Genomic DNA, 27761 nt, shown 5'->3' with positions numbered 1-27761 from the left:
AGCCTCTTTCTCTGTCTAATGTCTAAGCCTCTTTCTCTGTCTGTACCTCTTTCTCCGTCTGTACCTCTTTCTCTGTCTAAGCCTCTTTCTCTGTCTAAATTTCTCTGTCTAAGCCTTTCTCTGTCTAAGTCTCTTTCTCTGTCTAAGCCTCTTTCTCTGTCTAAATTTCTCTGTCTAAGCCTTTCTCTGTCTAATTTCTCTGTCTGTAATCTTTCTCTGTCTGTACCTCTTATCTGTCTAAGCCACTTTCTCTGTCTAAGCCTCTTTCTCTGTCTAAGATTTCTCTGTCTAGGTCTGTACCTCTTTCTCTGTCTGTACCTCTTTCTTTGTCTGCACCTCTTTCTCTGTCTGCACCTTTTCTCTGTCTGTACCTCTTTCTCTGTCTGCACCTGTTTCTCTGTCTGTACCCCTCTCTGTCTGTACCTCTTTCTCTGTCTAAGCCTCTTTCTCTGTCTGCACCTCTTTCTCTGTCTGTACCTCTGTCTGTCTGCACCTCTTTCTCTGTCTATACCTCTGTCTCTGTCTGTACCTCTGTCTCTGTCTGTTCTGCACCTCCTTCTCTGTCTGTACCTTTTTCTCTGTCTGCACCTGTTTCTCTGTCTGTACCTCTTTATCTGTCTGTACCTCTTTCTTTGTCTGTGGTCTGCACCTCTTTCTCTGTCTGCACCTCTTTCTCTGTCTGTACCTCTTTCTCTGTCTGTACCTCTTTCTCTGTCTGCACCTGTTTCTCTGTCTGTACCTCTTTCTCTGTCTTTACCTCTTTCTCTGTCTAAGCCTCTTTCTCTGTCTGACCTCTTTCTCTGTCTGTACCTCTTTCTCTGTCTGTACCTCTTTTTCTATCTAAGCCTCTTTCTCTGTCTAAGTTCTTTCTCTGTCTAAGCCTCTTTCTCTGTCTGTACCTCTTTCTCTGTCTGTACCTCTTTCTCTGTCTGTACCTCTTTCTCTGTCTAAGTCTTTCTCTGTCTAAGCCACTTTCTCTGTCTAAGCCTTTCTCTGTCTAAGTCTCTTTCTCTGTCTAAGCCTCTTTCTCTCTCGAAGCCTCTTTCTCTGTCTAAGCTTCTTTCTCTGTCTAAGCCTCTTTCTCTGTCTAAGCCTCTTTCTCTGTCTAGGCCCTCTTTCTCTGTCTAGCTTTCTTGACTAGGCCTCTTTCTCTGTCTAAGCCTCTTTCTCTGTCTAAGCCTCTCTCTGTCTAAGCCTTTTCTCTGTCTATTTTCTGTCTAAGGTCTGTCTAAGCCTCTTTCTCTGTCTAAGCCTCTTTCTCTGTCTGTATCTTTCTTTGTCTGCACCCTTTCTCTGTCTGCACCCCTTTCTCTGTCTGTACCTCTTTCTCTGTCTGCACCTGTTTCTCTGTCTGTACAACTTTCTCTGTCTAAGCCTCTTTCTCTGTCTGCACCTCTCTTCTCTGTCTGTACCTCTTTCTCTGTCTAAGCCTCTTTCTGTCTAAGCCTCTTTCTCTGTCTAAGCCTCTTTCTCTGTCTGTACCTCTTTCTCTGTCTGTACCTCTTTCTTTGTCTGCACCTCTTTCTCTGTCTGCACCTCTTTCTCTGTCTGTACCTCTTTCTCTGTCTGTACCTCTTTCTTTGTCTGCACCTCTTTCTTTTTCTGCACCTCTTTCTCTGTCTGCACCTCTTTCTCTGTCTGCACCTCTTTCTCTGTCTGCACCTCTTTCTCTGTCTGCACCTCTTTCTCTGTCTGCACCTCTTTCTCTGTCTGCACCTCTTTCTCTGTCTGTACCTCTTTCTCTGTCTGTACCTCTTTCTCTGTCTAAGCCTCTTTCTCTGTCTAAGCCTTTCTCTGTCTAAGCCTCTTTCTCTGTCTAAGCCTCTTTCTCTGTCTAAGCCTCTTTCTCTGTCTAGGCCTCTTTCTCTGTCTAAGCCTCTTTCTCTGTCTAAGCCTCTTTCTCTGTCTGTACCTCTTTCTCTGTCTATACCTCTTTCTCTGTCTAAGCCTCTTTCTCTGTCTAAGCCACTTTCTCTGTCTAAGTCTCTTTCTCTGTCTAAGTCTCTTTCTCTGTCTAAGCCTCTTTCTCTGTCTAAGCCACATTCTCTGTCTGAAGCCTTTCTGTCTAAGCCTTTCTCTGTCTGTACCTCTTTCTCTGTCTGTAAATAAGCCACTTTCTCTGTCTAAGCCTCTTTCCCTGTCTAAGCCTTTCTCTGTCTAAGCCTCTCTCTGTCTGTACCTCTTTCTTTGTCTGCACCAAGCACCTTTTCTCTGTCTGTACCTCTTTCTCTGTCTGCACCTGTTTCTCTGTCTACCCCTCTCTGTCTGTACCTCTTTCTCTGTTAAGCCTCTTTCTCTGTCTGCACCTCTTTCTCTGTCTGTACCTCTGTCTGTCTGCACCTCTTTCTCTGTCTGTACCTCTGTCTCTGTCTGTACCTCTGTCTCTGTCTGTAATTTTTCTTTGTCTGCACCTCCTTCTTCTGTACCTTTTTCTCTGTCTGCACCTGTTTCTCTGTCTGTACCTCTTTCTCTGTCTGCACCTGTTTCTCTGTCTGCACCTCTTTCTCTGTCTGTACCTCTTTCTCTGTCTGCACCTGTTTCTCTGTCTGTACCCCTTGTCTGTATCTTTCTCTGTCTAAGCCTCTTTCTCTGTCTGCACCTCTTTCTCTGTCTGTACCTCTGTCTGTCTGCATCATTCTCTGTCTGTACCTCTGTCTCTGTCTGTACCTCTGTCTCTGTCTGTACCTTTTTCTTTGTCTGCACCTCCTTCTCTGTCTGTACCTTTTTTCTGTCTGCACCTGTTTCTCTGTCTGTACCTCTTTCTCTGTCTGCACCTGTTTCTCTGTCTGTACCTCTTTCTCTGTCTTTACCTCTTTCTCTGTCTAAGCCTCTTTCTCTGTCTAAGCCTCTTTCTCTGTCTGTACCTCTTTCTCTGTCTGTACCTCTTTCTCTATCTAAGCCCTTTCTCTGTCTAAGCCTCTTTCTCTGTCTAAGCCTCTTTCTGTCTGTACCTCTTTCTCTGTCTGTACCTCTTTCTCTGTCTAGCCTCTTTCTCTGTCTAAGCCTCTTTCTCTGTCTGTACCTCTTTCTCTGTCTGTACCTCTTTCTCTGTCTAAGCCACTTTCTCTGTCTAAGCCACTTTCTCTGTCTAAGCCTTTCTCTGTCTAAGTCTCTTTCTCTGTCTATGCCTCTTTCTCTCTCTAAGCCTCTTTCTCTCTCTAAGCCTCTTTCTCTCTCTAACCACTTTCTCTGTCTAAGCCTTTCTCTGTCTAAGCCTCTTTCTCTGTCTAAGCCTCTTTCTCTGTCTAAGCCTCTTTCTCTGTCTAGGCCTCTTTCTCTGTCTAAGCCTCTTTCTCGTCTTTCTCTGTCTGTACCTCTTTCTCTGTCTAAGTCTTTTCTGTCTAAGACTTTTTCTGTCTAAGACTCTTTCTCTGTCTAAGCCACTTTCTCTGTCTAAGCCTTTCTCTGTCTATGCCTCTTTCTCTGTCTAAGCTTTTTCTCTGTCTAAGCCTCTTTCTCTGTCTGGCCTCTTTCTCTGTCTAAGCTCTTTCTCGGTCTAAGCCTCTTTCTCTGTCTGTACTCTTTCTCTGTCTAAGTCTTTCTCTTCTAAGACTCTTTCTCTGTCTAAGACTCTTTCTCTGTCTAAGACTCTTTCTCTGTCTAAGACTCTTTCTCTGTCTAAGCCTCTTTCTCTCTTCTTTCTCTGTCTAAGCCCTCTTTCTCTTTCTCTGTCTAAGCCTCTTTCTCTGTCTAAGCCTCTTTCTCTGTCTAAGCCTCTTTCTCTCTCTAAGCCTCTTTCTCTCTCTAAGCCTCTTTCTCTGTCTAAGCCTCTTTCTCTGTCTAAGCCTTTCTCTGTCTAAGCCTCTTTCTCTGTCTAAGCCTCTTTCTCTGTCTAAGCCTCTTTCTCTGTCTAGGCCTCTTTCTCTGTCTAAGCCTCTTTCTCGGTCTAAGCCTCTTTCTCTGTCTGTACCTCTTTCTCTGTCTAAGCCTCTTTCTCTGTCTAAGCCTCTTTCTCTGTCTGTACCTCTTTCTCTGTCTAAGTCTTTCTCTGTCTAAGCCTTTCTCTGTCTAAGACTCTTTCTCTGTCTAAGCCTCTTTCTCTGTCTAAGCCTCTTTCTCTGTCTAAGACTCTTTCTCTGTCTAAGCCTCTTTCTCTGTCTAAGCCTCTTTCTCTGTCTAAGCCTCTTTCTCTGTCTAAGCCTCTTTCTCTGTCTAAGCCTCTTTCTCTGTCTATGCCTCTTTCTCTGTCTAAGCCTCTTTCTCTGTCTAAGCCTCTTTCTCTGTCTGTACCTCTTTCTCTGTCTAAGTCTTTCTCTGTCTAAGCCTTTCTCTGTCTAAGACTCTTTCTCTGTCTAAGCCTCTTTCTCTGTCTAAGCCTCTTTCTCTGTCTAAGACTCTTTCTCTGTCTAAGCCTCTTTCTCTGTCTAAGCCTCTTTCTCTGTCTAAGCCTCTTTCTCTGTCTAAGCCTCTTTCTCTGTCTAAGCCTTTCTCTGTCTAAGACTCTTTCTCTGTCTAAGCCTCTTTCTCTGTCTAAGCCTCTTTCTCTGTCTAAGCCTCTTTCTCTGTCTAAGCCTCTTTCTCTGTCCAAGCCTCTTTCTCTGTCTAAGCCTCTTTCTCTGTCTAAGCCTTTCTCTGTCCAAGCCTCTTTCTCTGTCGAAGCCTCTTTCTATTTCTTTCCCTCTTATTTGCCAGAAGCATCTATATTTTTGACAGACGGCACTGTATTCTATATTGCAGAGTGAGGGAACGTTGACACTCCTTTGTTCTGGGCTGTTTTCTCCTGCTGCTGGGTTTTCTGACAGCAGACAGTAGCTCATTAGCAGCCTACAGCACAATCCTAGAGCAGCAATTTCTGACAAATCAAAGATCAATGCCATGGCCTTGACAGACACTGACACTCTGAACTGTAACTGTTGGATGTTCTCTACACAGCAGACCAGCTCTGTGTGAATGTATAGATGTAAGGGACGTGGTTCAGTGAACCTAGCTCACTTGGTAGGTAACCTTGCCTGAGACCTGAAGACCTGTGTTAGCTTCCCAAGCTAATGCCTAGGCTATAGCTCAGAGGGCTAACACATTCTTGTGGCACAAACCCGAGTCATTGAACTAAATGGCAATCTGTGACACAAAATGAAATATCTATGGAGGTGTATTTGAACCTGTATTATTCTCTCTGTTTATCGTCTAGGGTGCGAGGTGCGGAGAAGGGCTGCGGTTCCGTAACGTGTCTTGCTTTGTGTCGGACGGGTCTGGCCAGGAAGAGGGCAGCCTGGTGGATGATGAGATGTGTGGAAACCTGGAGCCCTCGGTAGACCGAGACAAACGGGTCACCCTGGAAGAACCCTGCACCTCGCCCTGTCCAGGTAAATAACTTGGCCTGCAATGACTGATGAAACAGAGTCCTTGACAGTGGACCCTGTCCCTAGATAAGAGGCAGCCCAGATCTGACCTGGAAAAACACCTGACCCTCTGGTCAGTAAAGATTCACCTTTGAGCATCCTTCTAATCTACGATGTAGACAGTTCAATGTGTAACATTAATGGTGTTCCGTAGATTTTTCTAGCTTTATCTGGACGAGAAAGCCCCTTGTCCTTCAACGTTATTTACTAACTATGCAGAAACATTTTGCGGTTCCTTTTAGGCTGACCTGAGTTCACTACTGCCATTAAGTCACATTCATCAGCAGATATGCTAAGATACATTTATATGGTCCTAGTTGTGATATATTCTAGCCCAGCTCTCTCATAGCATGAATCTGTTAGGAGCAGTTGTCACTGACTGTAGGCAATGAGGATTGGATGTTCAGATGCTCAGAGGCTGGTGCTAGTGAGCCCACCAACACCTGAATCCAACAAGCTAGTAAAGTGAGTATTCTCAAATCTGATTATATGATTACATGATTTCTTCATCTCCAATGACATGAGAGTGGAGATTTTCTCTGAATATAAACCTTTCGACGTCATACATTTCAGAGGGAAAGGGAAAAAAGCGGATCTGAAAGCGACTAGTGTGAATTTTTACAGTTCCATATTTCCTTTTTTGCCAAAGCCTATTAATGACATATCCAATGTCCCATTTTGACAGCTCCAGTGTAGCAGAAGTAGAGCGTTAGGACACCAGCTCATGCAGCAGAAAATTGTGTGTGTGTGTGTGTGTGTGTGTGTGTGTGTGTGTGTGTGTGTGTGTGTGTGTGTGTGTGTGTGTGTCCAGAGTGATGCTTTTGGTAGTTGTGGACATGTGTAGTCAAAGTCATCTTTGTAGCCTACTTCCCTGCTATTCTACCATGCATTGCCCTCATTCACATCCCACAAACCCTATGCCTGTGGCCTACTAAATTACCTATCTACATAGTCAGCCCTAATCTCCAGTGGTTTAGCTCAGGCAGATATCAGACAGGTACTTCATCCAGGTGTCCCCTCCCTCTCCACATGAAACCCCACCAGAAATCACCTCTCTCCCCCTCCTCTGCCTCATCACACCCAAGCCTCCCCCTGCCTGATTGTATCTCAGTCCATGGCCCCACCATGCCTGACACCTGACACAGACAGCAGAGCATCGTAAGGAGGATTAGGCCTCCTTGGACCTGACGGCTTTATGACTAATTAGTATTTAGACGTGTGCTCAGTTCCTCTCTGTCACTACAACAGGATGAATGAATGAATTGCTCTGACCTATTCTTAATGGGAATCGGCCTGTTTTCTGAGAACACCCTGAATCAATGTAGAATAGGGGATGATGAAAAATGTGATCTGGCTCTGTTGGGGAAATATTTGAGAACGTTGATCTTCTAAACTTTATCAGGGGTAGGGTTTATTAAACCTCTTTAACAAAAAGAGAATTCTCTGAGGAAATCTGAAAAGTCTGCCTGGTGACAATCCGTGTGGAAAAAGGATGACATCCAAACCTGTAACGGCTCCACTCGGAAGGAGTGGACCAACGCGCAGCGTGAAAAGTGTTCATGACTTTTTTTATCATCAAAAAACACTCTAACAAAGTAACAAAACAAAAGCGAACAGTTCTGTCATGTAACAGAGACTAAACAGAAAATAACACCCCACAAACACAGGTGGAAGAAAGGCTACCTAAGTATGATTCCTAATCAGAGACAACGATAGACAGCTGCCTCTGTCTACCATACTCGGCCAAAACAAAGAAATAGACAACATAGAATACCCACCCCAAATCACGCCCTGACCTAACCAAATAGAGAAATAAAACGTCTCTCTAAGGTCAGGGCGTGACAAAACCAAATTCAAGTTTCCCATTATAATTGTGTAGTGCCAGGGCCAGGAATTTTGTGATATGACCAGGATAGATACTGAAGCCATATTTTTGGTTAGGTTACATGCTTAACAGTAACGTCTCATATAGTACTGTAAGTTTTCAACTGTGTACAGCTAAATGTGTTGTAAGTTATGTACTGTGTGTTTATGTACAGGTGACTGCTACCTGACTGACTGGACAGTGTGGAGCCCGTGTCAGCTGAGCTGTGTCAGTGGAGATGACCTGGGTTTCGGCTCAGTGCAGGTCAGATCCAGAGCCGTGCTGGCCCAGGAGCCAGAGAACCTACTGCAGTGTCCAGAACAGGAGTGGGAAGCCCGGCCCTGCACTGGTCAGTCTATACACACACACACACACACACACACACACACACACACACACACACACACACACACACACACACACACACGCACACGCACACACACGCATGCACAAATGTGCATTTGTCCCTTCATGCTATGTAATATGAAGTATGTCTGTACTGACCCATATCTCTCCTCCCACTACAGAGGGCCAGTGTTATGAGTACAAGTGGATGACAGGAGCGTGGAGAAGCTCCTCTCGACTGGTCTGGTGTCAGAGATCTGATGGATTAAATGTCACAGGTACAGAATGCGTGTGCGTGTGTTTGGTTTTACTATCCTTGTGGGGCCCAGAAATGTCCTAAGAAGTTAAGTAAAACAAGGAAAATTCAGACAAGTGGGAACATTTAGCCAGCCCCTGCAAGGGAAAAAGTATATTTTAGGCTTAGGGGTTAGGTTTAGGGTTGGGGTTAGAGTTAGAATTAGGGTTAGGGAGGGCCTCCCGAGAGTCGCAGAGGTCTAAGGCACTGCATCGCGGTGTTTGAGGGGTCACTATAGATCCGGGTTCGATTCCGTGTGCTGCAGCCAGCTGCGACCCGGAGGCCAATAAGGCAGAGCACATATTGACCAAGCGTCATCCGGGTTAAGGGAGGGCTTGGCAGGCCGGGATGTCCTTGTACCATTGCGCTAGCAACCCCTGTGGTGGGCCGGGCGCATGTACACTGACACGGTCGCCAGTTGGGGTTAGTATTTAAGGGTTCGCGTTAGGGGTTTGGAGTTAAGGAAAACAAGACTTTGAATCAATCGATTGTTTGGAACCCACAAGGATAGTAAAACAAATGTGTGAGTGTGTGTGCTGCTCACATCCCATCCCCTGTCAGAATGCATCCACCAACACCTCTTTCTTTTAAACATGTCTCTTTATGCATGTGCCTACTGCATATGCTGCTGAGTAGAAGTCCCTAAAACCTTCTAGAATAAGGATGCGTATTGAGTGGTAGCCTACTGTAGAAGAAGATTTCAGCCACTGCCTCTCCATTGGGTGGCTACATAATCACAACTGTAACTCTATGTATGTGTGGGATGTAGATGAGATCCAATGAGTAGTACAAGGCAGCTCTCTCCAGGTGCCTCAGTGGATGATGAGAATGAGGTGAATAGGGATGTTTAAAACCCTGTCTCTGCCTGTCGGAGCGAGTGGCGTTTGTTCATTCGAGGAAGAGAGAGGTTGCTTTCCAAGCACTTCCTGACTGCCTGTCACTGTGGAGCCTAGGCCGCTTGTGTGTGTGCGTGTGCTCCTGTGTGTGTGCGCGCATGCCTTCGAGCGTGTGTGTGATTGTGTGTGCAGGAGGTTTTAATCCTTGACGATGACACGTTTTAGTCCTGCTGGCCGTCACACGTCAGCTTTAGGTCTGTGACTGCTGCCTCTGCCTCGGTGGTGCTCAGAGCTCGGAGGTTCGAGGTGAAGAGTTACAGTTGATATGTCACTTATCATAAAGGATGTGTGTATTATTCAGCAGTGAATCACCTCAGGAATGAATAACCACTGACTAGCAACACTGACTTTGTCTGTTAACTTATTGTCTTGTGGAAAAATGTACTTACTACGACTGTGATATGTGATTTTCTCACCTAGCTATCTTAAGATGAATGCACAAGTGTAAGTCACTCTGGTTAAGAGTGTCTGCTAAATTACTAAAATGGGAATAAGTGCATGAAACATTTCTGTAAACTATACATATGATGTTAGGTGTGTAGGCATAGAGTATTACATATCAAATCCAACTTTATTTAACATCCATTTATCTAGACAGCTCAATACACTTTTGTTAGGTAGGTGAGCATGAGCATGAGCATTTGTTAGGTAGGTGAGCATGAATCATGATATAGCCTGAATTCCCACTCACCGTGTAATAATGATGCTATAGATCCTATGCCAAGACATTCCACAGACATACGCTCCAGATGGTTTGCATATTTTACGCATATTATATCAGACTGGTTGATTGGCATGTACCCTGTTTTTCCTTGATGTAAACGCGTCCTTTCACACCTTGTGGTTTCCGCTTATGATTTGCATACGGTGTGTGTGTGTGTGTGTGTGTGTGTGTGTGTGTGTGTGTGTGTGTGTGTGTGTGTGTGTGTGTGTGTGTGTGTGTGTGTGTGTGTATCACCATCATTAATATTCAAGACGTCTTCTGGTAGATTAGCAGTTTTCTGCCGGCAGTATGGTTTTTCTGAATAACTTGAGGCATCCCGTCCAGGATTACTCTCTGAGTGTTGCTAAACGTACATCTGGTGTGAAGTGGGTGATGTTGAAGTGAAGGAATTTAGCTAAGTGGTTGAAGTGTGCCGATGCTGACTGGTGCAGAGTACTGGGCCTTGCACCTCTCATTCTCTAAAACTTGAGTACATATTGTAGACTGCCTGGTTAGAAGTACTGTCAAATTTAAGGGAGCAGTGGAACCTTTTTCATTCTTTCAAGCACTGATGCACTGTGTAAGTCACTTTGGATGAAAGTGTCTGCTTAGTTGCAGATATTATATTACGTTATATACTGTATATAATGATTAAGCTCCATACTTTACCCCTGGCTGCTGTGGTAACCTCTGTTTCTTTCAGCCTGGTTACCGTGGTGCTGTTTAACTCCTAATGACAAACCTAGTCCTTACTGCCACCTACAACGTTGTCATAGAAACCACACTTATCAGAGGACGGGCTGCAGTACTGACTTAGCTGTGAGTCGGTTCTAGTTTCCTCACCACCACTACCGTATTCCTACTCTGTATACCATTGGTCTAGTTGGTCTAGTCCTCCCCCCCCCACTACCACTACGGTATCCCTCCTCTTGTCTCCGATACCCTTGTCTTGTGTATATTGATTTACCCCAGTATAGTTGAAATAAAAGCCTAGTGAGAAAACAGCGAGCCCCTTTCTTTTTGCCTCGAGGCAGTCCACTGCATTGATGAGGCGATGGGAGGGAATCTCCCTGAGGCAATCACTTAAAGAGATAGGGATGGGCCTACCTTCCCTTCCCAGGCATGGCTACATCCCAAATGGCCCCCTATTTCCTAAATAGTGCACTACTTTTGATCAGAGACCATAGGAAGGAAATAGGGTTTCATTTGGGACACAAGAGTGCTGTCCTTGATATCTGAAGGTGTATCCGTTGTACATGTTGCAGTGAGTGCATCATCTCACCACAGTACACACAAATCATCTGAGACCCAGAGAGCTCGGTCTGCTTTCCTGTTTATCTAAGTGTGTCTGTACGCTTGCTCTCTGGGATGGTGTATGTCTGCTAAACCTTCAATTCATGGGACTGTGTGTTTTTGTCTCGATGTTTGAGGAGACATCTTGAGCAGCTAGCTATCTGTGAGGGGAAATGAATTGGAAAGCATTGGAGGACCCATTGTTGTTGTTGCTTGCTTGCTTGCTTGCGAGAGAGAGAGAGAGAGAGAGAGAGAGAGAGAGAGAGAGAGAGAGAGAGAGAGAGAGAGAGAGAGAGAGAGAGAGAGAGAGAGAGAGAGAGAGAGAGAGAGAGAGAGAGAGAGAGAGAGAGAGAGAGAGAGAGAGAGAGAGAGAGATACCCAAATGCTCTTAGGTGCTTCCCATTTCCTCTCTTTCTCAATCAAATTTTCCCTGGATCTTGATAACTCAGAGGTCGAGATAAAGTCAACATTAGAAGTGGAATCACAACGGGAGTTAATTGATTAGGAATGAGCACGCACTCACACACACACGTAATTGCTTTGGTCAGCTTGTAGGACTTCCCTGTTTCTTGGCAGGGGAATTTATATGGATGGCGGAGACGGAGACATGCTTATCAGAGGAGCTGATTGTCTGATAGTACCATGGCCACACAGACAGTTTGTGGTTAGTCTACCTGATCAATGATTACAATTGTGCCAGTGTGATGACTCTGGTTGATTAAGATTGATTCAGACCAAAACATGACTTTAATAAGCAGAGAGGGCAATCAACTGATTCAGTGGAGGAATGACAGCATATTCCCTATTTAGTGCAGGCCCTGACCAAAGGTACAGATCTGACATCTTAATTCGATCACTCTGTTGTTGGAGAGAAATTTGCAGCGTAGCAGGAAATGCTAATTGTGGTGTATTTAAGGTTTATATATTTAAATATAGACTAAGTATATCAAACAACCTTAATTCATCGGAGCGTGGATTCTACAAGGTGTCAAAAGCATTCCATAGGGAGGCTGGTCCATGTTGACACCAATGCTTCCCACAGTTGTGTCAAGTTGGCTGGATGTCCTTTGGCTAGTGGACCATTCTTGATAAGCACAGAAAACCGTTAAGCGTGAAAAACCTAGCAGTGTTACAGTTCTCGACACAAACCATTGTGCCTGGCACCTGCTACCATACCCCGTTCAAAGGCACTTTAATCTCTTGTCTTGCCCATTCACCCTCTGAATGGCACACATACACAATCCATGTCTCACTTTTGACTTTTGGTCTTTCTTTATTGAAACATTCTTAATTCATTTAAAAATCACCCCCCACTCCTAAAATAAAATTTAAAAAATAAATAAAATTATATCCTATACTGCATACATGTACCATACTCCTACAACCGTATATACAAAACATCTTCCCCAGCAATACAGACAGCCCCCCCAACACACCATATCTCCTCAAACATCTCCACACATTTGATCATTTTATAGAACTCAAACTCAACCCTAAAACAGTCCCATTAAACAGTAGTAAAGGGTCTGTTATCCCCCCACCTTTGACCCTGTTCCTCCTTGTTAGCCAAATAGCTAACTTTGCCTGAGTAAACAGAAAATTCAACAAAACACATTTTTCTTTCTCCTTACTCGAATACCTGTATCCCATTATAAACATCCCAACAGCAAAAAACACCCCCAACCTGTCACACAGACATTCCAACAGAGACATTAATGGCATTAACCTGGTGCACACAGAAAACACATGAATTACAGTTTCTTTCATTTGACAGAAAAGACACCCCTGCCCAATTCCCGGATCAACCCGTGCCAACCAGCTGTTAGTGGCCAGGGCTCCTCCCACACCCACTGCCCAGGCTCCACACCCCCTTCTCGTGTGGGCCTTAGCAGCTGCCAGGCCCTCAGCACCGCAGAGTAAAACTCTGAGAGACCTGCTGTACTCAGCCTCTCCAGCTTCATGAGGAACAGCTGCCGGTCCAACCCTAATCCGCCAGCTCTCCTCAGCAGCGCGCATGCTGGTTCCCTCCAGCCAACATCAGTGTGGTACAACCTCCCTCTATATGACACTTGGGACAGGAGCCACCTCCACCTGGCCAGTCTTGACACCACTGCCTGTGTCAGCCCCTCCCAGTTCTTGCTGACCCACCTCTCCGAGCCCAGGTACACCCCCAACACTTTAAGCCCTTCACAACCCCACTGCAAACCCCCTGGAAGCAGAGGAGGAGCCCTATCCCCCCATGCCCCACATAACAGAGCTTTGCTCTTTCCCCAGTTTACCTTAGCTGATGAAGCTCCCTCGTACACCTTCAGACTGGTCTCTAGTTCCTGCATATCTTGCCCATCCCTGACCATCACAGAAACATCATCTGCATATGCTGAGACTGCAATTCCTGTCACCACATCCATGCCTGTCCAGCACACTCCCCGCAGTCTCCTGCGTAGCAGTCCTAAAAAAGGCTCAATGGCTAGTGTGTACAGCTGCCCAGATAAAGGGCATCCTTGTCTAATGCCCCGTCTCACCCAGACTGGCCTACTGAGCCCCCTCCCACCTTAACCATACATGACGCCCCAGCATACAACAGCTTCACACAGGTCACAAAACTCTTCCCAAACCCAAACACAGACATCACATTAAACAGATACTCATGATCCACTCTATCAAAAGCCTTCTCTTGATCTAAAGAGACCAGTCCAAAGTTCACATTAGAACCTCTCGACAAGTCCAACATGTCCCTAATCAAGAACAAGTTGTCCGTGATTGAGCGTCCCGGTACACAATATGTCTGGTCCTTGTGTATTATAGAGTCCAGATGGGACTTCAGTCTGTTAGAGAGGACCTTGGCAAAAATCTTGTAGTCCGCACAGAGTAATGCCACAGGCCTCCAGTTCTTAAGTTCACACAAGTCCCCTTTTTTGGGCAGGAGAGTCAGAGCCGCCCGACGGCAGCTCATCGGCAACTCTCCTACCCCGACGCAACACGCAAAAGAAATCCTGTCCAATTGTTCCCCAGAATTTTTTGTAAAATTCCACTGGAAGTCCATCAACCCCGGGTGCACGACCGGGGGACATCTGGTTTACTGCCTCTGCCAGTTCATGTGACAACAGAGGAATGTCCATTTCATCCCTCTGTGCCCGAGAGAGCTTAGGGAGTCCTGCGAACAAGACCTGAGCACACATAGGATCACACATTTCTGCCCTATACAATTCAGTATAAAACTCCACAGTCCGCTCCCGCATCTCCCCCACCACAGAGGTCACCCGCCCATCAGACAGCCGTAGACAATGCATACCCTTGGCTTCACTGCTCTGTCTTTCCAAACCAAAGAAGAAGGAGCTGGGAGCATCCATCTCCTTGAGCATGGAGAACCTAGCTCTTACAAGTGCTCCCTTTGCTTTAACCTGGAAAAAACTGCCCAGGTCCCTACGTAATTCGGCTAAGTTAGCCTGGAGGCCTACATTGCCTTGCCCCACCATCTCTACCTCCATCTCACTAATACACCTCTCTAGTTCCCCCAATACTCTCCTAGCCTCTGAGGATGAGAGAGCTGTGTACTGTTGACAGAAAAGCCGAATTTGCACTTTCCCCACATCCCACCACTGACTCAGAGACTCATACTCCTCTCTTCGCTGCCCCCATCTTTCCCAAAAGGTCTGGAAACCTGAGCAAAAAGTGGCATCTTGTAAGAGCTTTACATTGAACTTCCAATAAGATGCCTGCCGGGGCCCTGGTGAAATAGACAGCCGAGCCATGGTTATGTGGTGATCCGAAAACCCCACTGGGAGAATGGTAGCACCCAGCAGCCTATTGCTCTGATTCCTGGACATGTAAAAACGATCAAGTCGAGTTGCACTCACCCTAGCCCCAAAAACCTTCACCCACGTATACTGTCTTGTGTTTGGATGTTTAGTTCTCCAAACATCCACTAGGTCAAACTGATTAAAGATGTCCCTTAACACTCCCACTGACACTGAATGAGGCTCTTCCCCATTTCTGTCTTTTGTAAAATCCATTTTACAGTTCCAGTCACCTCCGATCACCAGCGTCTCCTCAGGCGCTACTTGTGAGAGTTCCTGTCTAAGACTCCCAAATAGAACCCCTCTTTCTCTCCCTGTGTTAGGCGCATACACATTTATAAAGACAAAACACATGTTGTTAATTTCTGCTTTAACAACAAGCAACCTACCCCTACACACCTCCTTTGAGGAGCAAATTTTTACAGCCAGACCCGGAGCAAAAAGGACTGCCACCCCTGCACTAAGATTTGTCCCATGGCTCAACACACTTGCCCCTTTCCACCAGAGCCCCCAATCAACTTCATTCACCACATCACTATGCGTCTCCTGCAGAAACAACACCTGTACTTGTTTATGTTTTACATATTCACTCAACACACTCCTCTTTCCCGCATCTCTGGCGCCATTTATATTGAGCGAGCCTACCCGAAGAGTCTCCATAAGAAGTGGGAGAAAAGCCAGCAGAGAAATAGACCAATAGCAAAGCTCAAAAAGCCCCAGTGTCAGTAAGAAATGAAACATTTAAACAGTGTCTGAAGGTAAACCTTTATGCACTGTTGTGACCCACTTCCTCAACCTAAACCGTTTCCTGGGTGAGAGGACACCATGCCCCTCATTTCTCATAGCATGTTGTACTGATCTTACAAACTTTCTAGGATCAGGAAAAAAAGCCTCAAGATTAACTTTTTTCCCCTTAGTCTCATTCAGGAACCTTGTCAGTTCTCTCAACGTGTACTTAGACCCCTCTGGTTGACTGGCTGTCAGCTCCGGGCCAATTGAAGAGGAGTCTGAAAAAAATACCTCCTCATCCTCTTCCTCAGACTCACTTTCCTCCTCTTCTCTATCTCCCACCCTGACCTTTCTCTCTGGTTAGGGCCTCACCCACAGCAACAGGCAACATTTCCATAGTGCCTTTGTCCACACCCTTTTTCTTTTTCCTCTTGACACCCTCCTCCTCCCCCCCTAATCTCTTACACTTCCCCACTATACTCTCCTCATCCACTAGAATAACCTGACTAGACGCAGTATCATCTGCACCACCCTCCATAGCATGACTAGGGCCAGCCTCAGCTACAACACCCTCCATAGCATGACTAGGGCCAGCCTCAGCTACAACACCCTCCATAGCATGACTAGGGCCAGCCTCAGCTACCCCACCATCTCTAGCCTTACTAGACCCAGCCTCTGCTTCTCCACCATCTCTAGCCTGACTAGACCCAGCCTCTACTACCCTACCATCTCTAGCCTGACTAGACCCAGCCTCTACTACCCTACCATCTCTAGCCTGACTAGACCCAGCCTCTGCTTCTCCACCATCTCTAGCCTGACTAGACCCACTCTCATCTACACCACCATCTCTAGACTGACTAGGCCCAGCCTCTGCTGTCTGCATCTCCTTACCCCCTGCATTTTGACCTCGATTTCCCCCCCTTGCGCTCGTACCCTCCCCTTGTCTATGGCCTTTATGTGGGCACGCAAAGCTCTTGTGCCCCAAATCCCCACATTCAAAACACCGTAGACTATCTGTGCTGGCAAAACCTGCATAGAGCCCTTCCCCATGCCTCACTTTAAAATGCACATTTAGCTGTTGCTCATTATTGTTCAGAAACATAAACACTTGCCTCCTGAATGAAACAACGTGCTTAACGGCATCTGCCTGAAAACCTGCTGACAGTACACGGAAACCACTAGCAAACTTACCAAAACGACTCAGCTCTTTCCTAATTTGATCATCCGTAATAAACGGAGGCAAATTTGCCACTACAACTCTTGTTGAAGGGGTAGAGAGAGGTGAAATTGACACCAACACATCCCTTACAAATATTCCGCTAGCAATTAGCCTACCGACCAAATTAGCCCTTTTCATGAACACAACAACAGCTTTGTTCATTCTAGAAGCAGAATGTATAAACTCAGCTCCTACCTGTTCACCGACCGCGAGCAGAACCTCCTCCACCTTAACTCCGTTCTCAGGAACACACCTGAACCCATGCTGTATCGACAGCGTCTCCTGCGCGCTAGGCTGAGAAGCCATTGCGCACACTAGACCTTGCAACCCCCAGGAACGTTACTCTGTCCTCTTCCACCCTAACTTTGAAAAAAAAAACTTTGGATACCGCTAAAAACAAATATTGCATTAACCCTCCACCATAGAAAATAACATGTAAAGAAAAGAATAGAATCAAGAAAGTTAGTTAGGATAGAGCTTTCCACACCAAACACTCAAACTCCAAAAACACCCAGCATGCACCGAGAGAGAGAGATGTAAAGAAAGGGAGAGAGAGTGCAAAATGGAGAAGAGGTATGTTGGCTCTCTGATCCATGTTGCCTGCAGCACAACAGACTGCCAGAAGTGGAGTAACAAAGACAGAGGTGAAAGCTGCCCAACGTGGACCGCTCGTCCACTGCCCTGCTGTGTGTGTGTATGGGCGTGTTTAACTATAAGTCCCCACAAGAATTGTAAACAAACATTTGACCAACTGGGGACAGTTAGTCTCCACAATGTCAAATGTTATTTCTAGGGGGTTTAGAATTAGTGTTAGGGTTAGAATTGGTTTAGGGTTAGTTTTAAGGTTAGGGTTAGTAAAAATAGGTTATTGAATGGGACTGAATTGTGTGTCTCCATAGGCTCGTTGCACAAGACGGTGTGTGTGTCTGCTTGTGTACATCTTGTGTATACATGTATGTGCTTGTCTACTTGCATTAGTAAGATAATTAAATGTACAGCATCTTTATGTCATAAAGGGAGACCTATTGCAGCCTCACTTTCATCCCCTCGCTACCCCAAACCCCTCCCCACTGACACTTACCCTCTGACCTCTACCATACAGGTGGCTGCCCTATGACGGCCCAACCCGTGGCAGACCGATCATGTGACCCAGCCTGCAACAAACCACGCTCCTTCTGCACAGAGGTGATGGGGGGTGGAGGGAGAGAAAACAGCTGAACAGTCTCTGATGGTGTCATGCTGCTGTTATGTGCAGATGAATTCCCCTGTATTTACTGCATCTGCCGTAGCAGGAGAATAATACATACATGAAAAAACAAGGCATGATCAACAAGACTATTTTCTTTTTCAGTTATACTTATTTTCTCAATTAAACTCCATCTCACATTATCAAGCATCTCACAGGAAATACCAGAACCAGTACAAACACCATTAAATATATATATATATATATATATATATATATATATATATATATATATATATATATATATATATATTTTTTTTTTTTAAATACTTTTTAAATTAAATGCAATAGAGTAAGGTATTCTTCAACCCAGTGGTATTCAAATGGTGTATTTGATTCTCAGTCATATGTAAGAGAGAAACATCCCATAATATTCAGCCTGGTCTTTGAAGTGGAGTTTGTCCCTCCTTGGGCTGAGCGCTTCCAGCATTTGTGTTCACTACAAACGGAGGCAATTTCCTGGACACACCGGGGGACCGGTGTTTTTGGAGGTGTGTGTGTGTGTGTGTGTGTGTGTGTGTGTGTGTGTGTGTGTGTGTGTGTGTGTGTGTGTGTGTGTGTGTGTGTGTGTGTGTGTGTGTGTGTGTGTGTGTGTGTGTGCGTGCGTGCGTCTATGGGGGATCGGCACCATGTATACACACACCCATGTCAGAACACATCAGAACCAGTCACTATTACTAAGACCCTGAACCAGGACTCAGGCCTCTAGTCGGTGCTGAGGGGGCTGTGAGAGAGCTACAGCAACATGTCTAGCTGGATATGGCTCAAATGTCTCTTTCATGTTTGTGTTGTTAGTCATCTCCCAGGGCCTGGCTGTGTTTCTGTGTCTTTGACTGTGTGTAAATGTGTCTCTTGTGCCAGTGTTATTTCGTGCTTGTAGGCGTGGTCGTAAGTGAATCTAACTTGTTCTGTCCATCATTCCTTAATTTCATGTCTGTCTGTGTGTTCATGAATGTGTGTGTGTGTGTGTGTGTGTGTGTGTGTGTGTGTGTGTGTGTGTGTGTGTGTGTGTGTGTGTGTGTGTGTGTGTGTGTGTGTGTGTGTGTGTGTGTGTGTGTGTGTGTGTGTGTGTGTGTGTGTGTGTGTGTGTGTGTGTGTGTGTGTGTTCAGCCACTGTTTGCATTGTTGGTATTTAATCTCGGGGTGATGAGAGAAAAAAGGAAAGAGGGGGATGAAAGATAATGAAAAACCCCTGGGCTGGCAGAGGAGTGATCTGAGAGAGCTCGAGTGATGAGCGAACAGAGTGGAAAGAGAGAAAGAATAGGGGAAGCCTTTGGGCTGGCGGGCTGTATACCCCAACCCCAGCAGACACCACCCTATAAATCTCAGAGCATGACTTTCTGATTCACCCCCCCCACCCCCTTGCCTCTCTCTCAATGCAGCGCTAGCATCACAAAGGGGATTAAAACGTGTGATGGTTAAAGTTAATACTGCCAAGATATGAGCCTGAGCTAAAGCTGAGTGATGATTCATTCGATTACACCTGGGAATTTTTGATAATAAATAACCTCACTTTAATCCAACTTGGTGCTTAGCCAGGTCCGACTGCATTATTTGTTGTATTAAAAGAGACGAAACTGACAAAAATGCCTTGTGTCTATGTTTTGATTTTATAATGTGTTTCTGTGTGTGAGTGTATGTATGTGTGTGTATGTATGTGAATTGTGTGATACTCTTGAAGTGCACTCATTTTTAATAATCTCCAACACACCTGCAAAGCAACCCCCTTGAAGTGCAACTGCATTTCACTAATACCTCCCTCCCTCTCCCAGGCGGGTGTGTGTGGCTGTGAGGAGCGCTACACAGAGGTGATGACATCAGACGGCCTGCTGGACCAGTGTACGGTGATCCCTGTGTTAGAGATCCCCACGGCAGGGGACAACAGGGCTGACGTGAAGACCATCAGGGCGATGAGCCCCACACAGGCCTCCAACAGCCTGCCTGGCCGAGCTGGACGCACCTGGTTCCTACAGCCCTTCGGACCAGGTACACGGACCAGACAGTAGCGAACCATCCAAGACATGTGTTCTTGGTTGTTATTATGTTGTATTTTGAATCTTGTTAGAATATCGGCCTATACTTTGTAGAAAGTAAATGTGAATATATTCAGGAATTATAACAGAATTTGCTACAGAAAGCCAACCATTCTGCATTGTCATTCCCGGGAGCCACAAATTGTTTTGGCACAAATCCCCTAATGAAGTCAAGAAATGCTATGAACAGGTCTCACACCACCATTTACACACACATTTAGGATTAGGCCCAGAATGTATCATCCTCAAAATAGCCAGCATTTCTACTCATGTATGATGTGATGTGCTGGATCTTAATATTTACAGCAGAATTAAAATGTACATACACCTTAGCCAAATACATTTAAACTAGTTTTTTCACAATTCCTGACATTTAATCAGAGTAAAAATTCCCTGTCTTAGGTCAGTTAGGATCACCACTTTATTTTAAGAATGTGAAATGTCATAATAATAGTGTAGAGATGTATTTATTTCATCACATTCCCAGTGGGTCAGACGTTTACATACACTCAATTAGTATTTGGTAGCATTGCCTTTAAATTGTCAAATCATCCAGAACGCCGCAGCCCGTCTGGTGTTCAACCTTCCCAAGTTCTCTCACGTCACCCCGTTCCTCCGCTCTCTCCACTGGCTTCCAGTTGAAGCTCGCATCCGCTACAAGACCATGGTGCTTGCCTACGGAGCTATGAGGGGAACGGCACCTCAGTACCTCCAGGCTCTGATCAGGCCCTACACCCAAACAAGGGCACTGCGTTCATCCACCTCTGGCCTGCTCGCCTCCCTACCACTGAGGAAGTACAGTTCCCGCTCAGCCCAGTCAAAACTGTTCGCTGCTCTGGCCCCCCAATGGTGGAACAAACTCCCTCACGACGCCAGGACAGCGGAGTCAATCACCACCTTCCGGAGACACCTGAAACCCCACCTCTTTAAGGAATACCTAGGATAGGATAAAGTAATCCTTCTCACCCCCCTTAAAAGATTTAGATGCACTATTGTAAAGTGGCTGTTCCACTGGATGTCATAAGGTGAATGCACCAATTTGTAAGTCGCTCTGGATAAGAGCGTCTGCTAAATGACTTAAATGTAAATGTAAATGTACATTCCACCAATAATAATTTACACACAATAGATGACCTGGAAAATATTTGGTGTACTGCTGCCCCCTTCTGCACAGGATTGGATCTGCACCCAAGCCATTTACGTTATAGTGTGAGCTGTCACTGGAGTTAGTCCCTTGTTAGTGTACTAAGTGTGTGTGATGTGTTCTCCACAGATGGTAAACTGAAGACATGGGTCTACGGTGTTGCAGCCGGAGCTTTTGTTCTCCTCATATTTATAGTCTCCATGACCTTCCTAGCCTGGTAGGTTAACCTGTTTGATACTTTAAGTATGTAATTCATCTGTATGTCACATGTATGTCACATGTATGTATGTATGTATGTATGTATGTATGTATGTATGTATGTATGTATGTATGTATGTATGTATGTATGTATGTATGTATGTATGTATGTATGTATGCATGTATGCATGTATTTACACTGAACAAAAATATAAACGCAACATGCAACAATTTCAAAGATTTTACTGGGTTACAGCTCATTTAAGGAAGTCAGTCAATTGAAATACATTAATCATGTCGCGCGACATCTCCTTCACATAGAGTTGATCAGGCTGTTAATTGTAGTCTGTGGAATGTTGTCCCACTCCTCTTCAATGGCTGTGCGAAGTTGCTGGATGTTGGCGGGAACTGGAACCCACCGTCTGTCATACACGTAGATCCAGATCATCTCAAACATGCTCAATGGGTGACATGTCTGGTGAGTTTGCAGGTTATGGAAGAACTGGGACATTTTCAGCTTCCATGAATTGTGTACAGATGCTTGCGACATGGAGCCATGAATTATCACTCTGAAACATGAGGTGATGGCGGCAGATGACTGGCACGACAATGGGCCTCAGGTTCTCATCATGGTATCTCTGTGCATTCAAATTGCCATTGATAAAATGCAGTTGTGTTCGTTGTCCGTATTTAAGCCTACCCATAACACAACCCCACCGCCACCATGGGGCACTCTGTTCACAATGTTGACATCAGCAAACCGCTCGCCCCACACGATGCCATACACTCTGTAGGCCATCTGCTTCGTACAGTTGAAACTGGAGTTCATCCGGGAAGAGCACACTTCTCCAGAGTGCCATTGGGCATTGAAGGTGAGCACTTATCCACTGAAGTCGGTTACGACGTTGAATAACAGTCAGGTCAAGACCCTGGTGAGGACGACGTGCATGCAGATGAGCTTCCCTGAGAAGTATTTTGACAGTTTGTGCAGAAATTCTTTGGTTTTGCAAACCCACAGTTTCATCAGCTGTCTGGGTGGCTGGTCTCAGACGATCCCACAGTTTCATCAGCTGTCTGGGTGGCTGGTCTCAGACGATCCCACAGTTTCATCAGCTGTCTGGGTGGCTGGTCTCAGACGATCCCACAGTTTCATCAGCTGTCTGGGTGGCTGGTCTCAGACGATCCCACAGTTTCATCAGCTGTCTGGGTGGCTGGTCTCAGACGATCCCACAGTTTCATCAGCTGTCTGGGTGGCTGGTCTCAGACGATCCCACAGTTTCATCAGCTGTCTGGGTGGCTGGTCTCAGACGATCCCACAGTTTCATCAGCTGTCTGGGTGGCTGGTCTCAGACGATCCCACAGTTTCATCAGCTGTCTGGGTGGCTGGTCTCAGACGATCCCACAGTTTCATCAGCTGTCTGGGTGGCTGGTCTCAGACGATCCCACAGTTTCATCAGCTGTCTGGTTGGCTGGTCTCAGACGATCGTCTGGTTACACGTGGTCTGAGGTTGTGAGGCCGGTTGGAAGTACTGCCAAATGATCTAAAACAACGCTGGAGGCGGCTTATGGTAGAAAAAATGAACATTTAATTATCTGTCAACAGTTCTGGTGGAAATAACTGCAACCAGCATGTCAATTGCACGCTCCCTCAAAAATTAAGGCATCTGGGCATTATGTTGTGTGACAAAACTACTAATTTTAGAGTTGCCTTGTATTGTCCCCAGCACAAGGTGCACCTTTGTATTGATCATGCTGTGTAATCAGCTTCTTGATGTGCCACACCTGTCAGGTGAATGGATTATCTTGGCAAAGGAGAAATGCTCACTAACAGGGATGTAAACTTTAGCTCATGAAACATGAGACCAACACTTTACATGTTGCATTTATATTTTTTTCAGCATATTATGTAATGTAATGTAATGTATGTATGTATGTATGTATGTATGTATGTATGTATGTATGTCATCACCTGTATGTATATGTCTTCATGATCACATCAGTTTCATTTTTACCCATTCATTTTCATTTCAAGTCATGACATTACCTGTACTCTCCATTTTGCTTTTCTTTCCACCCCCACCCCCCACCCCACCCCCTCCGTGCACCATCAGTCGGTGGTACTCGAACCCTGACTCGAACCCTGACCAGTTTACTGATACGATGGTCTGGATGGAACAAAATAATCATACCATGGCTTATACGTGTCCTGACTGCCAGCATGAAGCACACGAACTAGAACAACTACATCAATATCATCAACAAAATCATCAACAACCACTACCACAAAATCAGTATCAACTACCACAACTAAATCAACACTATCAGCAACAACCACTACCACAAAATCAGTATCAACTACCACAACTAAATCAACACTATCAGCAACAACCATATAATGAACAACATCAATATCAACTACAACCACAACAGCATCAACAAAAAAACATAACAATGAACAAAATCACCAACAAAAACCACAATGCATTGAAACACTCATAACACTCACTTAGGGGTCCTGACCTACTGGCGGCCCTCGCTGCAGTGTTCACACAAACTCCCATACCCCTTCGTCTTTCTCTCCTCCCCACATCTGCTGTCACATGTGCCTGTCCGACCTGTCCGACCAATCACATGGAGTTATTGATGGAGGTGAGCAGGAAGTCATCCCCCATGTTTGACCTCTGATCCTGGAGTTTGTTTAGTAGTCAGAGTACCTCCATACTTTTGTACGGCATCCATTTTAGGAAGTCATTGGTTTTTTTGTTGAAGGACTTCCTTATTTTTTAGATTTCAGGGACACAACATTGACATCACAGTAAAATTATGATCAGCTTTCGCTTTCAATAGCATACTGCCCTCTTGTGGCCAGATGGAAGAATCACTCATGACCACTATTCAATGATCTCTCAACCCTTGCCATTCAATCTCTTATTCACTCCACCCATTATTCCCTATCCATTCATGATGGACATAAGACACATTTCATAAGATATCTTATTTACATTTGAAATATATGTATCATTGTCTCCCATCCCTGTGTTTTGTGTGTGAAGTTGTGATGTGTGATATATTAGAGCCTTGCCCAGACATGCTATAGTGTTGTCCTCATTATGTACCTATAGCTAACTGTCTACACTGTCTCTGTTTGCTATAACTTAGTTTGCATTAAGGTGAGTGGGAACTGTTCTGGGCTGAAGAAAAAGCTGCTTTCTGTACTGTGCTCGTCCGCTCGTCATCTTCCTTCAGAGTCCAATCTCTCTCACATGCCTCAATATAAAAACAAATCATAGCTGCTGTTGAAATTGTCCATGAAGTGTTGCATCATCCACTATGGCATCACTTCAATGCTAGGACAACGGCCACTCAAATGTGCTTCTGAAATGTGGCTCACTAACTAGTGCTTTAACCAACAGATCTATCCTTTTTCCTTCAAGGACAATGGCAGTATAGGAACAGAATCATTAGCTATTTCAGTATTGCCTTTGCATGATGGAAGAACTGACCATCTACTAAAAGCATGGCCTTCAGCAGAGTGATGCACGTAACTCTGACACCCACCTGAAAGTTGTGGTGTTTTCAAAAGATAGCAGAGCAAGCTCTGTGTATCAGGTGGGGGTAACATGATATGGATAAATCCTTTATTGTTATTATGGTATATAGGCCTACATATTAAGGCTATGGGTATCTACATTTCCTCTTCAATAATTGAAATATAAAACATGTAATAGCAATGTTTGTTTTTTATTTCCTAGTAAAAAGCCAAAGAAACCCCAGAGAAGACAGATGTATAACAACCGGCTCAAGCCCCTGACCCTGGCCTATGACGGAGACGCTGACATGTGAACCCCCTCCTAATCTACTTGGTGACAGAATCATTTCACACTGACGTTGTGGAGACTGTCATCGTGGGAACAGTCAGACAGGTTGTCAAGGAGACCCATCTTTGACCTTTCTCCTCAGGCTACCAGTGGGCGTGGCTTAAAACCTCTGGAGCTCGAGGAAGACTTGGGTTTTATGTCACGGATTTATCAACAACAACAACAACAACAACAACAACAACAAAGATATGGAGTCATGTTCGTTCATTAGTAGCCTAGAATTTTCCTTCCTCAATATTTTTTATTTCTTACATTTTTGTATACTTTGTTTCACAAGAGCCTTCACAAACTCTATCTTCTTCTTCTTAAGGAAGTCTGCCTTTGCTTATCTGCCATATACTACTTTTTTCTGTCAAATAAAAACATCTTTCAAGACGAAGGTTGTTGGAGAGGGCCCTGAAAAAACCAAGTCCTTCCTTCTTGGCTACAGCTGCTCTGTTGGAAATTAGATGAGAAGTACGCAATGCTTTTTAAAATGATTCCTGGAGAAAATTGCTGCCTCTCTATTTTTCTTCTGGACTGGATCCTTTTCCCTAGAAAACAAAACAAAGCGAACATGTCCTAATCTTACAGAAATACTGTCAACCTTTGTAGGAAATCTCTGCCTGCCTCTCCCTTTCTCTTCCGTTTCAGGCTCAATATTGCACTATATTAGTGCAGCATGATATGTTCTTATGTCTGGGAAGCTGCCTCCCTCAATACAAGATGACGTACAGTCTTGTGCTAGAAATGTCAACAAAAAAAAGTAGAACTTTTTTCAAAAACAAACGTTGCTTCTTTTACCTCTTGTATGTGATATGATAATAGGGCGGACGATGCCATGTAAATATAATTGATTTACCTTTGTAGTATGTACAGCTGCATTTTACCGACACGGGTTCAAATGGTTTCTGTTTTCAACTGCGCTTGATTGCTCTTGCCTGGCACAATGGAGCCATTGGAATTGTTCCAAAAGTGCAAACCCTACCCATCTGCCACTCCAGGCCAGGCTCAATTAAATGCAGAAAGTATTATAAAGAATACAAATACTATTTGAACCCAGGTCTGAACATGACTCATTCTCTGCCTGCCGACCTTGTGTTTGTCTCCTGTTGGTTTCTCTGACTTGCTTTGATGGCTTATTATGGTCAGTCATTGTTTTTCCATTTCCTTTAGTAACTTTATTCAACATCTCTAAGACCAGAATTCCATCAAACTGCACTGCAGGGAATCCCGATTCCACATGGCAGAAAAATCACATGGCTCTCGTACTGAGAAAAAAAAAGCTAATTCAAAGAACTGTTTCAGGTTTGTTGAGAGAAATACAGCAACAATTCAAGTTGATGATGTTATTGAAAGGGTTTATTTTCACGGGAAAAAAAACAATGTGATTTCTATCCCCTTTGCGAGTTTAATAGAATCTGGTCTTTGTTGTTAAGACAGAAGGTTGTGACTGGGTTCACAAATTCTTCTTTACCTTCTGATCCACCAGAAGAGAGTGGCTTCTCTTTACATCTTGGTCTCATATCTACTGCTGTGTAACATCCTCAATCCTAACTAGAACAGCCTACTTGTAACCAAACTGCTTAGGCGCATTGCTATATACATATCATACGATCTCTCAATACTGCTCCTATTCAGTGTGGCTGTTGCTTTGGTCGAGGGATGAGTGTGACTACAATGTCTACAATAATCACTCACACACATTTATGCTTCAGTCTTTCTCCCTGCCTTGGTGCTATTCTATAATGTGTTCTGTATTGCAAAAGCTAGATAGAACGCAACCTAGGTAGCCACAATAACACTCCAAGTAATTCAAAGGAACAGATGCAGCAAGGCCTTAGATGTCGTTCAAAAGCTTTTTATGCTAATGCTGCAATGACATATCTGAAGAGTCCGAGTCCTCTGCCTGAAAACAGGCTATATGCATAATATTGGCTATGGCAGACTGGCAGTTGATAGTGCAGACTATTTATTCAATGTTGTAGATGGACAAACCTCATGTAAAGTAAATGAATCAGTCACAAGCCATACTATTCTCCAGGGGATTGAATTGCGATGGTAGATACAGACGGACATTTGTTTGTTGACAGGTGGTCAAAGGAATGTTTACTTTTTTTCAATTAACTTTCTTAAATTATGATTTGTAAAAAATGGGTGCATTATGTTTTTATTTAATAATTATTTATGCATTATATGTAAATATGTTCCTTTTTTACTGCGCAAAGTAAAGTAAAAAAAATGGTGTGTGTGTGTGTGTGTGTGTGTGTGTGTGTGTGTGTGTGTGTGTGTGTGTGTGTGTGTGTGTGTGTGTGTGTGTGTGTGTGTGTGTGCGCGCGCGTGCACGTGTTTAATTATTCTTGTGGGGATTTCTGATTTCTAGTAAACAAACAAAACTTTGACCAACAAGGGACATGTTGTTAGTCCCAGTGAGGTCAAATGCTGTTTTTAGGGGGTTTAGGGTTAAGTTTAGAATTAGTGTTAGGGTTAAAATTACGTTAAGGGTTTGGAGCTATTGTTTGTTTTACGGTTAGGAGCTAGGGTTAGGGTTGGGTTTAAGGTTAGGGTAAGAGTATGGGTTAGGGTTAAGGGTTAGGGTTGGGCTTAAGGTTAGGGTAAGAGTATGGGTTAGGGTTAAGGGTTAGGGTTGGATTTAATGTTAGGGTAAGAGTATGGGTTAGGGTGAAGGGTTAGGGTAAATAGGATTTTAAATGGGACGGAATTGTGTGTCCCCACAAGGTTAGCTGTACAAGACTGTGTGTGTGTGTGTGTGTGTGTGTGTGTGTGTGTGTGTGTGTGTGTG

The 27761-nt window shown here is 44.7% G+C and overlaps 1 protein-coding gene across 1 annotated transcript in view; it reads left to right on the top strand.

Moving 5' to 3' along the window:
- LOC118399517 (thrombospondin type-1 domain-containing protein 7A-like) overlaps nucleotides 1–27500 on the top strand; it is a 172999-nt gene extending 145499 nt beyond the window's left edge. The window contains exons 22-28 of the mRNA XM_052472247.1: nucleotides 5129–5303; nucleotides 7379–7552; nucleotides 7731–7826; nucleotides 17583–17665; nucleotides 19499–19712; nucleotides 21033–21120; nucleotides 24854–27500. Coding sequence (XP_052328207.1) covers nucleotides 5129–5303; nucleotides 7379–7552; nucleotides 7731–7826; nucleotides 17583–17665; nucleotides 19499–19712; nucleotides 21033–21120; nucleotides 24854–24944 — 921 coding nt within the window. The 3' untranslated portion in view covers nucleotides 24945–27500. The remainder of the gene's footprint in view (nucleotides 1–5128; nucleotides 5304–7378; nucleotides 7553–7730; nucleotides 7827–17582; nucleotides 17666–19498; nucleotides 19713–21032; nucleotides 21121–24853) is intronic.
- The last annotated feature ends 261 nt before the right edge of the window (nucleotides 27501–27761 follow it).

The sequence above is a fragment of the Oncorhynchus keta genome, chromosome 20 (genome assembly GCF_023373465.1).
Source record: "Oncorhynchus keta strain PuntledgeMale-10-30-2019 chromosome 20, Oket_V2, whole genome shotgun sequence".
NCBI classification, from domain to species: domain Eukaryota; kingdom Metazoa; phylum Chordata; class Actinopteri; order Salmoniformes; family Salmonidae; genus Oncorhynchus; species Oncorhynchus keta.
This window is presented reverse-complemented; position numbering and strand designations above follow the sequence as displayed.